Source organism: Urtica dioica, chromosome 5 (genome assembly GCF_054948205.1).
Source record: "Urtica dioica subsp. dioica isolate 48M chromosome 5, U.dioica_male_clone48M_v1_H2, whole genome shotgun sequence".
Taxonomy (NCBI): domain Eukaryota; kingdom Viridiplantae; phylum Streptophyta; class Magnoliopsida; order Rosales; family Urticaceae; genus Urtica; species Urtica dioica.
This window is the reverse complement of record NC_142760.1, coordinates 9,804,645-9,816,842: the sequence shown is the minus strand read 5'-3', so window position 1 is coordinate 9,816,842 and position 12,198 is coordinate 9,804,645. Positions and strand designations below refer to the sequence as shown.

Below are 12,198 nucleotides of genomic sequence, written 5' to 3'. Positions count from 1 at the left end.
AAAATTTTAGCAAAAATATCATTTTATTAAGAAAATATCACAAGACTCGCAATAAAAAATTAATTAAATAATAAATTTAATTTACTTTTTTAGTTAATTTAATTTATTTTTTAGTTAATTAATTTACTGTAGACTTGATAGACTATTTTTTTTTAATTAAATGCTATTTTGGCTATTTTTTGAAAGAAAGATTGCTATTGGGCTACTGATTTAATTGTCTTTAAAATTATATTAAATAGTTGAATGGCTTGATTAAATTTATTTAAAAATTAATTGAATGTCTACTCTCCCAAATTAAGTCATGGAATAGGAATATGATGTGTTAAATATTTTTATTTTATTTTATTTTGTTACATACTTGGAATTCTTGACGTGGGAGTGGGGCCTTCTTACAAGTACTTCAAAGCTCAAACGAATCATTTCTTGCCTTGCACTTAAGCACCATAACCATACTAGCTCTTAATTCAACCCCAAATTATGGAACAATCACAACTAATTAGAATCTTATAAAATTAATAAACAAATACACCGCCTTTTCGTGTCACGATTCATCCAATATTTCCTCTTATTATTATTAATTCATCCCTATGCAATTCGACAACCCTTGGTCATGAAACGAATCGCAATACTCTGTGACGAACGATGGCCAACAATTCCTCATCGAACCCAATTCTCTGCGCCTCTTTCAATCAAGACACGAGGTTAGCTTTCTCCGCTGGTCCCAGGCTATAATAAAACTAAGAGTCGAGTATTTATGTATAAATATTGAATCTTTTGTTTCATCGCAGTTGTTTTGCCATCGGAACTAGAGATGGGATCAAGGTGTTTGATTCGAATACTGGAAGGCTCTGTTACGAAAGAGGCAAGTAATTTGGATTTTTTTTTTCTGTTTACAATTTGAAAAATCAAACAACATATATTTCAAAATGCTGTTCAATTCTGACTTTGAAACTCTTATTATTATTATTATTATTTTTTTAAATTTCTTCAGCTGTTGGTGCTTTTAGTATTGTTGAAATGCTGTTCACTTCTAGTCTTCTCGCGATCGTTGGAGCCGGTGAGCAGGTACGTTAGAAGAGCTCTTTATCCTCCAAGAATTAATTTTCTAATACCGAAGTTAAACTTGCGGTTAAATATATACTTGAAAAATTTGAGGTATAGTGAGTTTTTGTTGAACAATTTGATTTTCCACAGCCGTCCTTATCGCCTCGCCGTCTGTGTCTGTTCAACACTACGACGGGAATGGCTCTCAGAGAATTGAATTTCCTAACTTCGATACTCTCCGTTCACATGAACAAGAAAAGGTAAAAATAGGAACGGTTAAGAAATCGATCGTGTGATCTGTGTTTTGCTTCTATGTGTCCCTTTCAAAAGAGAAACTGAGTCAAACCCTTGTCTATTAACTGACGAGGAGTTGAATCTTTCCAATCAAGAGATTTCTTGTTTGAATTGTTTTGAGTATAGAGAAATCTCCTTACTTTTGACACAAGATTTGGTTTTACATCTCTTTGCTCTTAAAACATTTTTTTTTAATTTTATTGTTTTGTAGGCTTGTTGTTGTACTTTTAGAGAAGACTTATATCTACGACATCAACAGTCTTGCAATCCTTGACACCATCGATACAGTGCCAAATGCAAAAGGTGAAACAATATTTCTGTATTTTATCTATATGCCTCTGATATACATGGAAACAAAACATGGGCCGAGAGTGATTTTCACAAGCTGACGAAAAAAAGTTTAGCTCTTCAGGACTTTCTACGTTTTGTCCGGATCTTGATGGAAGCTTCTTGGCTCTTCCGGCTAGCACGACAAGAGGATCTCTGTTGCTCTATAATGTCATGGAGCTACAATCACACTGTCAGGTTTAATCAAATATTATTCTCTCTTAAACACTATGCGATAAACTCAGAAGTTCTGTTCCTTACTGCTATCATCCTCAATAAAATAAAATTAAAACACTATGCGATAAACTCAGAAGCTCTGGGTGTGTTGGCAGTCAATGGAATCATGAAATAGGTTTTTTTATTTTTATTTTATTTTATTATTATTATAAACTCTTGATATACGTACTTAGAAGAATGGGTCTTAGGATTAACGTGTGCTATCAAATTTATTCATGTATTTACTTTTTGTTGTTGTTGCTATTGTTCAGGTTATTAGTATAGAAAAGGAAGCTTAATGAATACCTATTTCACGTGTTTGTTGTTTATGTGATAAATTATAGATTGACGCGCATCGTTCTCCTCTAGCCGCAATGGCCATTTCTTCGAACGGAATGTACATAGCAACAGCTTCTGAACAAGGAACCATTATCAGAGTTCATCTCGTTTCCGACGCAACAAAGGTTTGTTACTCGTGTTTTAGATATTTCTTGATGCAATATTTCAAGCAATGATGCAAGTTAGTGGGTCATTAGCTTGAAAAACTATTGGCTTAAAAAGTCCATCGCTTGTAGCAGTTTCCATTATCACTCAACCTTGTTCTTTTTTTTTTCCTCAATACATAAACTATCTGCCTCGTAAGATCGCATAGAATTTATCAAACCCAGGAGAAAAAATCTTTGTTGTTTGTTAGCTAAGCTACAATCTTACATATTTACATACTATAAGCAGTGGATCTAATATGTACCTAATCGTTTTTACCGATATATAATTATATATGTGTTTCTGTGCACATGCGTAAATTTTAGTTGAGGATAAATGATTTTCCGTGACCAGTCTTACAGTTTCCGAAGAGGGACATATCCGTCAACTATATTTTCCTTGTCGTTTTCTCCGTCTACCGAACTCCCCGACATTCTTGTGGCCATGAGCTCTTCAGGTTCTGCCCACGCTTTCTCTCTTGGGTTCGCTCTATGCCAGCGGTGAGAGACCATTCTATTATATTCCATTTTCTTTTTCTCAGTATTTTTTTTTAACTGCAGTAGCAAAAAAAAAAAAAGAAAAGAAAAAAAGATCGGGGGTAGGTTGTGACTTGAGCAAGAGTTTAAGGGGGGAAATTATATAATTTATGAAATCACATTTTGATAAAATAAAATAGAAAAAGAAGTAAAAGAAAAGAGTTATTTGTTTAAAATTTTTTCTCATACTATTGGAATTAATAAATTTTATGTAGCTAGAAACTTAAAAAAAAGGTTGAAGTAGTCTTATAATCCCGAAATCGACATTTGGCAGAAGCAGGAGATCAAGTAATATTTTAGGATCAATAATACCCGAGTCAGTTAGCGACGCTTTGGATCCTGCGCATCATGACGTGCTCCATAACGCCGCACCAGCGGGGATCAAAAGGTGAATTCCTGACCCGAGATTCATATGATTTCTCTACACATTACCCATTACTATGCTTTTTTTTTTTTCCCTAGGATGTTTCAGTGATGACAACATGCACATTGATGTATTAGACCCTTAAAAAAAAATGTTCCTCTTATCAAGCAAAAACACTCTCGAAGTATTGATTTTTGAAGCATGAGTTGTGGTCATATTCATAACGTTGTTAAACTTATCTTTACGAAGTTTAACACCTAAATTAAATTTAAATTATATATATAGAAGGAACTAAACTAAAACGCGATATAGGCACCTATTTGGTAAGGTGTTAGTTTTTGTATTTGTTTTTTTTATTTTTATTTTTTGGTTTAAAAATAAAAATGAAGAATCGAGATGTTCCCTAAATGACAAGGAAACTACCTCCAAGAGAAAAAAAAAGCGCGCTGATAGGGCTTAAAAAATGATTATCAAAAGTTTTAAAACATTTTTTGACCAAGGCTTGATTTTTTCTGAAATCGGGTGTTATATGTTTTACAGCTACGCCGTTGTTCGAAAGGTTGATAAAGTCGCAGACCCGTCAACGTCCGAAATTGTGGCTTGTAGGTGAGATCTCTCGGATAATTGGATTCTCATTATGGCATAAAATAGTTTAACCAAATCTCTGCCTCTGTTTTAGGGCCACTGTGTCTATGGTGACATTCAATGGGTATTTCCAAGAGTACAACTTAAGTGTCAACAACAGAGATCAATACTCTTGGAGTTTGGAAAGAGAGTTCAATCTTCTTACAATGCAACCACGTCATGCTTTTTAGAAATGTTAATCACAATGTAAAGCAAGGAAGCAATAAAAAGTATATGTAAAATATATTTAGAGTAAATTAGGTGAAGCACATTTTCAGTCGCCTTTTGCCCTTTTTTTCTTTTTTAATTTTGTTTATTATATTTTTTTAAATTTTTTTTATTATTATCTATCAACAAATTGTAAAGTAGCGAAATATAAATGGTGACTAACTATATTGTGAACAACATTATAATAGTAAACTGTATATATAAATAGGTATTGAAAAGTACAAGCTTTACAATGGAAGTAAAACTCAAATATGCATGCCTGACCATAATAATAATTGCCTCTAGATCGCATTTTGCATGGGTTCTTCTTTTTCTTTCTTCACTTGATCATACATTTGGTAAAAAAAAAAAAAAAAAAAAAAATTTCCAAGGCTTTGTCTTAGACCTTACCTCATAAAAAAATCCTTAACAACCCATGAAGGAAAACAAAAACTACACTATGTTTTATTTCCGTACCCATTTTCGATAGATCAATATGCAAAAGCCATCCGAATTGCCCATTAAAATTAATTTTTAAATATAAACTATACAATTAATTTAAAAATAACTATTTATTGCAACTAGTCAATTCTCTACTTGTTTTTAAAGATCTAGGAAAAGTTTCATTTTATTAGGAAAATATTCCACCAGGCCGAAGTAAACTAATTAATCTAACCTAATAAATTTACTTTGATCCGTAAGACTATTTTTCGAGGTAAATTAAATTAACTTAACTAGCTAATTAATTTACTTCGGCTTGATGAATTATTTTCTTGATAAAATAAAATTTTGACTATTTTTTTAAAAGGAAGATGAGTTATTGGACTAATAGTGTAATTGCCGTATACATGATAATAATGATAACTTTCTCATAATTAAAGAGCTAACAAAAAAATACATGCCCTACTCTAATGTTTGAAATTACTGAATCTGCACAACTGTTGCAGAAAGTGTTGTGATAGAAAGTTAAATGGTATGAGTGCGGAAATAATAAATAGACACCAGAGTTGGTAACCCTATTCGGTAAGTCTTGCGTACGTCAGGAGGGCCTTTGCCCGGTGGAAAGTAATTTACTATGATAATGTGGTACGATAAGGATTTACACTCAACGACTCTCTCGTTAGCTACCCAACCTACGTCTATCCTCTTCAACAACAACTTAGGCTCCCCCTAAGTACGAGATCCCCTCGATTCCCGTAAAAAAATCTCTCACGAGACTTCTTCACGTGTTTCCCGAATAAAACAATCGAAAAACCTAACCTCTAGCTTCTAATACAATCACCCGTATATAGGCAACCAAGTAGAAGTAACAAAACACCTTAAGAGCTTGAACACAGGTCGTTCTAAGCTCAACTAATCACTCAAATAAATCTCTCAAAAGGGGTGTTGTTTTGACCTATTTATAGAGAAAATTAGGTCAAAACGATTCTTGAAGTCGGATTAGGAGCACCAATCTATTATCTCATCAATCCACATTGGAAACCTTATTCAAGTTGGAATAGCGAAGCCCAAAAGTTAATGGGCCGAGTCTGTTGTACGAAACTGTTTCAACACAAACTGCGACACTTGCAAACAATAATTGTAACAAAGCCCCATGCTATTCAAGAATATATTCCACGACTCTATAATTATTTTGCGGATATTAAATCGCCAATTAATGTAACAATAATGTTCTATTTTTTTTGCTTTTGTTTTCGAAGTACGAACAAGATATACAATAGATTCGCATTAGTCATTTCTTTTTATATTTTGGATTTTGTTTATTTATTCTTTGTTTTCAATTTTTACTTTAGAGTGACTCCAACTCATTTCGAGCAAGGTGTATCTAGTTTCTCTTGACATATATTTTGAAAAATTAAAAAAAGCAAATTAGGATACAAAATATGGACGAACAGTTAATGATTAATGCCATTTGTTTGTTTTTTTTTTGCACTTTAACCTTTTTGATATCTTCAATTATTTTAGGGAGCCCGAGCTAAATAACAAAGTTAAACGTTGTAATTGTCAAAATAGCCAAGTTTTGGTTTATTTTTAATGTGTAGCCAATATACCACATTAACGGTTAAAAAATAAAAATTTGCCCTTCATTTAAATAATATCAAATCAAATTCCAGCGTCCAAAACTTGAAAGAAATAAAATTTGAATCAATGAATGCCAACTAAAAAAATCCACCGTGATAAATACGTATCTAACAAATCAACGTGATAAATGCCAAGCAAGACGCAACCACACCTACACCGCACGAGAAAAAAATTCAAAAACAAAGTCAAACAAAAAAATTTGAAGCGAGACCAGCGATTTTACGGAGGATTTGTTTTTGAAGATATTCTTGTTAACAACTCCACCGGTGGCGACGTTATTCACGAAGAAATACGGGAGAAATCAAGGATATGAGATCGAAACAACCGGTAAGTGTATTGTTTGAAAAATTTGGGGGTTTATGTTGTTGTTCTTCTGCGGTATACAGATTAAATACAAAACACCAACCCCCAGATCGTCAACAGAAATTAACAAGAATTAACAGAACTTAACATGATTGAAATCGTCAACAGATCGACAACAGATTAAATACAAAACACCAAACCCCATAATGCCAACAGCAATTAACAAGAATTAACATAAATTAACATGATTGAAAACAAGATCTTTAATTCTTGTACAAATATCACACATAAATACAGATAACAAAAACCTATAAATCGTCCAATACCTGATTCAATGAGTGAAAAGTCGTCATTCAAAGATCTTGTAAGGGACAGTTCTTCATTCGTAATTGTTGAAACAGACAAATTTTCTATCGACATTTCTTAGGGTTGGTTTTTTCGGTGGAACAGATGAAAAACGAGGTCAGATTTGAATGTGTTTATTGATGAATAAGACTCTTCAGATAAGAACTTGTATTATCTGGAAATCAAAGAAGAAGACAAATTGTGTGTGGTTAGGCGCTGAATTGTTTTTGAAATTTGAATATAACGTAACTTTCCAATCTCATTAACAATCTGATTCAATAAAATCTGTATTGAACGTGTATATTTTCTATGATTAAACGTAGAAATTCTGTTAAACAAGCATTAAAAGTGGATCATTGATTGACTTTTTCATTTTGATTCTTTCAGTTTATATACAATTAACGTTCAAAAATAATAAGGACAGTTTAGGTAGAAAAAATAAGTCTGAATTGCCAGCTCACCCATATTGGCTATTCTGCAAAAGTTTCTCAAAGGTTGTCTATTTTGCAATCTAAACGTTTGGACATGGCTAGTTCGTCTAATTTTTGATTATTTTATATAATAAAATCAGATTTAGTCCCTCTTATTTATTTGATATATTTTAAATTTTTAATTCATCCAATCAACTAAAATTTTGATTCTGCCAAATATCTTTATAATTAAGATATATTTTAGCATAATAAAATAAAAATTTAGCCCCTCTTAATAAAATTATATGTTTAAATCATTCTAAGATCAATTTTGGTCTCTTTAAATTTTGTAGTTGATTTTCGCCTTTAAAAAAAAAAAAAAAAGTTTTGATAGACGTTCATAAGAAAAATAAAAGTGTCCCTCAAAAAAAAAAAAAAAAAAAAAAGTGGCCTAGAAAATGAAAAATGAAGAATAGAATTTCATATGCGAAAGATTGGTACACGAAGCGAAGCGGAAGCATAATCTAATCTAAGTTTGCCATTTTCACCAAATTCCACAAATCAATTCCCAATTCTCATTGGTTGAAAGCCATGGTAGTGATTGAAGTCGACGACTTCGAAACCCGCGATTCCCGCGAAACGACGCCGATCAACATCGCTAGAAATCCCGACGATGGTTTTGAGACCGCCAGCGATGGCGATCTCGCCGGAAGCGACGACGACGAAATTCGCATCCGGCCAATTCAACAACAAGAACAAGAACTGGAACAAGAGCAAGAACAGGAACAAGAACAGACTGTCGTCTCCGATGACGAGCTTCGAGAGGTTTCGTTTTCGTGTTTTTTTTTGTTTTTTTGTTTTTTTTTTTCCTGTATAAATAAATCGGTCTCGTCAAAGTTTGTTGGTGTCGTATTGTATTTAGATAATCTGTTGTGAGGCTTGAGGACTGACTTTGTCTCAGGATTGAACTGTTTGTTGAGCAATGGGTGATGTTATATTCGTTGAATAGCTAGTTCAAATAAGTGTATTGAGATTTCGAAAGACTATTCTTTGTATTAGCAAGTCATCTTTGGTGATCAGAACTGTCAGACTTCCATTTTGAGTCACTCTTGATTATTGATTGGAGATTTTTATATCAAATTACAGTGTGATAACTTGAGGTTTCTTAGTTTTTTTTTTCTCATTTGCAATCAAGATAATTATTTATGTATTCAATCTTAATCTCCAGAAAGCCTTAGAGCGAGCAAATGAAGCAAAGTTGGAAGGCAATACACTATTTGGAAATGGACAATTCGAAGAGGCTCTATCGAAGTACGAACTCGCATTGTACTATGCACCAGATACACCGTCTTCTGTGGAAATACGCTCAACGTGTCATTCGAATCGGGCAGCATGCTTTCTGAAGCTGGTTTGTTTTTCCCACCAATTGCCTTCTGATTTTTAATTAAGGAGTTTGGTTACTCAGAAGATTCAGTTTTCGGCCTAAGAAAAGATGAAAGAGTTTAGTGTTACATTTATTTTGAGAATATATTGTTTCCTTGGGGTTTTTGTATGCTTAATTACCTAACTAGCCAACCTAGGGTTGGTCAAGGTTTAGTTTTTGAAAAAATTGTGACAATAACAGGGAACATAATTCTAGTTTGGTGCATGGCATTAATTTTGCAGAAAATGATTAGTGTATATTCTTCGTTATAAGAATAAATCGTTATTTGTTTTAGGGAAAATATGAGGATACAATCAAGGAATGCACAAAAGCGCTAGAGCTTAACCCATCATACATGAAGGCTCTGTTACGAAGAGCCGAGGCTCATGAAAAACTTGATCATTTTGAGGAGGCTCTTGTTGGTAAAGTTTATAATTCGTACTGAACTGTACAACTCTCTATGTGCACTATCCTTTCTTGTTTATTAAAAAGGCCGTGTTTTTTGGTACTAAATTCGATTTTGTTCCCTTTTTGTTTTAACATCCTTTCACATTCTTTCTGTCTCTTAGACATGAAAAAGATATTGGAGCTGGATCCCACAAATGAACAAGCCAAGAAGTCAATTCGTCGCTTGGAACCACTTGCAGAAGAAAAACGGGAAAAGATGAAAGAGGAAATGATTGGTAAGCTGATGAATTGCTTTTTTTGCACTTTGAGTTTTATTCTTCTAGGGTTTAATCATACAAAGCTTTGACATTATTCCGGTGATTGGTTGTACATATTAGTTGACAAGCATTTATAGATGCATTTATAGATTTGTGTAAACACAGGGCTGCGTTGGTTTTGTGTTGACACTGGGCTGGGTTCGTCTTGTAAATGCACACATCAGATTTCTTAAATTAAGCAAGTTTAACTGTGTGTGTGAAAATTCAACAGATATAACCCAATTATTCCTCTACAGAGCGTTTTTTCCAAAAATAAATCATTTTTAAGATAATATCAAGCTGACTCTTAAGTTTAGGATGCTTTGATTCCTCAAATTATGGCGTGTCTTCCACCGTAGTATCTGCTCCTTAAAGAAGGGACTTAAAATAATCACCAGGCAAATTTTAGCTGCATACATTGCCTAAAAGATATATATATATATATATATATATATATATATATATATTTTTTACAAAAGAACATTGCCTAAAAAGATATAGGGTAACATAATTTTGTTTTGTGACACTTTGGACCCCTTTCTTTTGTGTCATTCATCATAATTTTGGTTTGTGTAATATAGCCACAAGCCAAATATATAAGACAATTTTTCCCTCTTTAGTAGTTTCTTAAAACTGTCCTGGAAAGATGTTATATGGGAAAGCTCTGATTGTGTTTGTGTGTATTTGTTTAATTTCCCTGTCTTAAACGCACCAGTTCAACTGTTCGGTCCTAATTTCATCAGGACATTGTCATCACAGTGAGAAACTTATTAATCGTTGGTTGTTCTAAAATAGAATGTGCCAGCTCTAAAGATGTCTTGATGATCCGTGCAGGGAAGCTGAAGGAAATGGGAAACTCTTTGTTGGGTCGTTTTGGAATGAGTGTCGACAACTTTAAGGCTGTCAAGGATCCGAACACGGGCTCGTATTCTGTTTCGTTCCAACGCTAGATTTGGAATCCGTTAATACTTTAGAGGAGAAGAAATTGAATTATTATGCCAAGGATTGAGCTTCTTGAAATAGTTTTCTCATGATAATGGTCCACAGGTAGTTTTGTTGCTTGAGAGAGCTCAAATCAGTGAGATTTTTTTGTTCTCTGATGTTTATGTAGCTACTTCGGTTTGTTATATATTAGTTTCTGCAGTTTGGAACTTGGAACTCAATTGGTGTTGCAGTGAAAAACTGGGATCAGAGTTGTAACAAAATATGTTGTGGTGGTCTAGTGAATGAATTTCATGTACCAAAGCGACAAATTTAATCGTCGTTAAATAAAAACGTGAATGTTTTAGGTGAACTTGCACGTTTTAAACCAGATACAACATGTAAAAGGCAGGTCAAACTGATAGGACTCATGGGAACCAAAATGATTAGTTAATTGTTAAATGTAATAAATAGTATTATTATAACGGCTAGTATTATTATTGTTTTTGAGAAATTTGGTATCTTTTCACTTCCATTGTAGTCATTTGAATTTGAGGACACCTAAATGGCCGGAGTGTTTGAGAATCACAGTGGACTCTAGTAGATAAATTAAATTGCAAAAGAGAATTGGGATAAGGCTTTCCCTCATTCTCAGTCAAAGGCTCAAAGCATTATCTGATTCTGATGAACAATAAGGTTCGCCAGATTTGAGATCAAGAGCTTTCTTAGAGACAAAACTTGATCTCAATTTACTTGAGGAATAAGATGCCTCAAAACGGTTCAAAGCGAACCAAATTAATATGCATTAATTATTGTTCAATGCGGTCCGGTCTAGTTTGCGAGAACTAGTCTTCGAGACGTGATGGAGTTGAGGTTGCGAATTGGAAAACTCCATGGGACAAAACCTGCAGTTTTTCACTGCAACACCATTTATATAACAAATATAATATAAATGGGTGTAGCGTAAAGATTGTTCATCAAGACTCATAAGATTTTACGCAAATACCCATTTATATTATATTTTTATAATAGAAATTATTTATGGTAGCCTTTTTAATATTTTATTGCGAAAATACTGTTTAAAGCTTTAAAATGAAAATATTTTTTTTTTCAAATTGTAAATAATCAATTTTCTTGATTTTACTTACTATTATTTAAAAACAAAAAAAACTTGTTTAATGTTTAAAATTTAATTTAGAAGAAAAAAAATTGTTTACCGTTAGAAAAACAGCTTTTTTTATTTTTATTTTTATTTTTTAAAGATTTGAAATATTAGCTATTTTTAAAATCTTACACTAAAAAATGTATTTTTGTAATTTCCCCCGTATGATATGATGTGGCCATGAGGTTTTACACAATTCTCATTTATAAGGGACAATTAAACCAATAACTCAATAGCTCACCCTCCTTTTGAAAAATAACAAGAGTTTCATTCTATTAAAAAAATAGTCTACCAAACCGAAGTAAATTAAAAAGATTATTTCAAAATTATGACCATTTAGAAAGTTTTTGACCAAAATCCAATAAATGCTTGTTAATCCAAAATTGTGACAAAATTTGACAATAAATACCGATTTATTGTCAATAAACACCGTTATTGACAAGATTGTCAATAAATGATCATACTTTGGAATAATTTTTATTTTTATTTTTTTATTATTATTGGATTTTGGTAAAAAAACTTTCTAAATAGTCACACTTTTGAATAATCTCTAAATTAAATTGACTGTTTTAGTTAATTTAATTTACTTTAGCTTGATCGAAGTAAATTCAATTAACTGTTTGAGTTAATTTAATTTATTTCACCTCGGTGAACTATTTTCTTAATAAAATGAAACTTTGTCTAGAATTTTAAAAGAAGATAGTGTTGTCAATGGTGCCCACAAGAAGAGTTGTAATCTTTATATTGTACATT

At 32.5% G+C, this 12,198-nt stretch overlaps 2 protein-coding genes across 5 annotated transcripts; both read left to right on the top strand.

Moving 5' to 3' along the window:
* The first annotated feature begins 474 nt into the window (after positions 1 to 474).
* ATG18B (autophagy 18 B-like protein) lies at positions 475 to 4,392 on the top strand. 4 transcript variants are annotated; one of them, XM_089615213.1, is made up of 11 exons: positions 475 to 701; positions 789 to 862; positions 992 to 1,065; positions 1,195 to 1,304; positions 1,550 to 1,641; positions 1,751 to 1,863; positions 2,226 to 2,345; positions 2,719 to 2,864; positions 3,181 to 3,288; positions 3,805 to 3,870; positions 3,944 to 4,392. In XM_089615213.1, exons 1-11 carry the CDS (start codon positions 643 to 645, stop codon positions 4,077 to 4,079), a joined length of 1,098 nt encoding a protein of 365 aa, XP_089471339.1. In that variant the 5' UTR covers positions 475 to 642; the 3' UTR covers positions 4,080 to 4,392. The 4 variants fall into 4 exon arrangements, with proteins under 4 accessions (XP_089471339.1, XP_089471341.1, XP_089471340.1 ...); XM_089615215.1 differs by having other exon boundaries at positions 3,175 to 3,288; positions 3,805 to 3,866; XM_089615214.1 differs by having other exon boundaries at positions 810 to 862; positions 3,175 to 3,288; positions 3,944 to 4,390.
* A 3,249-nt stretch (positions 4,393 to 7,641) lies between these two features.
* On the top strand, positions 7,642 to 10,689 carry TPR1 (Tetratricopeptide repeat (TPR)-like superfamily protein). The gene is made up of 5 exons (XM_089616094.1): positions 7,642 to 8,060; positions 8,464 to 8,643; positions 8,954 to 9,080; positions 9,228 to 9,341; positions 10,197 to 10,689. The coding sequence occupies exons 1-5, from the start codon at positions 7,827 to 7,829 to the stop codon at positions 10,310 to 10,312; spliced, it is 771 nt and encodes a 256-aa protein (XP_089472220.1). The 5' UTR covers positions 7,642 to 7,826; the 3' UTR covers positions 10,313 to 10,689.
* The last annotated feature ends 1,509 nt before the right edge of the window (positions 10,690 to 12,198 follow it).

What these genes read in the sequence shown, in the direction of transcription:
- ATG18B (XM_089615212.1), top strand. Translation starts at nt 643, where the DNA reads ATGGCCAACAATTCCTCATCGAACCCAATTCTCTGCGCCTCTTTCAAT. An exon ending in TCTTTCAATCAAGACACGAG is followed by an intron (nt 702 to 788) that starts GTTAGCTTTCTC and finishes GTTTCATCGCAG; the next exon opens with TTGTTTTGCCATCGGAACTA. An exon ending in GGGTTCGCTCTATGCCAGCG is followed by an intron (nt 2,865 to 3,174) that starts GTGAGAGACCAT and finishes GACATTTGGCAG; the next exon opens with AAGCAGGAGATCAAGTAATA.
- TPR1 (XM_089616094.1), top strand. Translation starts at nt 7,827, where the DNA reads ATGGTAGTGATTGAAGTCGACGACTTCGAAACCCGCGATTCCCGCGAA. An exon ending in CAGCATGCTTTCTGAAGCTG is followed by an intron (nt 8,644 to 8,953) that starts GTTTGTTTTTCC and finishes TATTTGTTTTAG; the next exon opens with GGAAAATATGAGGATACAAT. An exon ending in TTTTGAGGAGGCTCTTGTTG is followed by an intron (nt 9,081 to 9,227) that starts GTAAAGTTTATA and finishes TCTGTCTCTTAG; the next exon opens with ACATGAAAAAGATATTGGAG.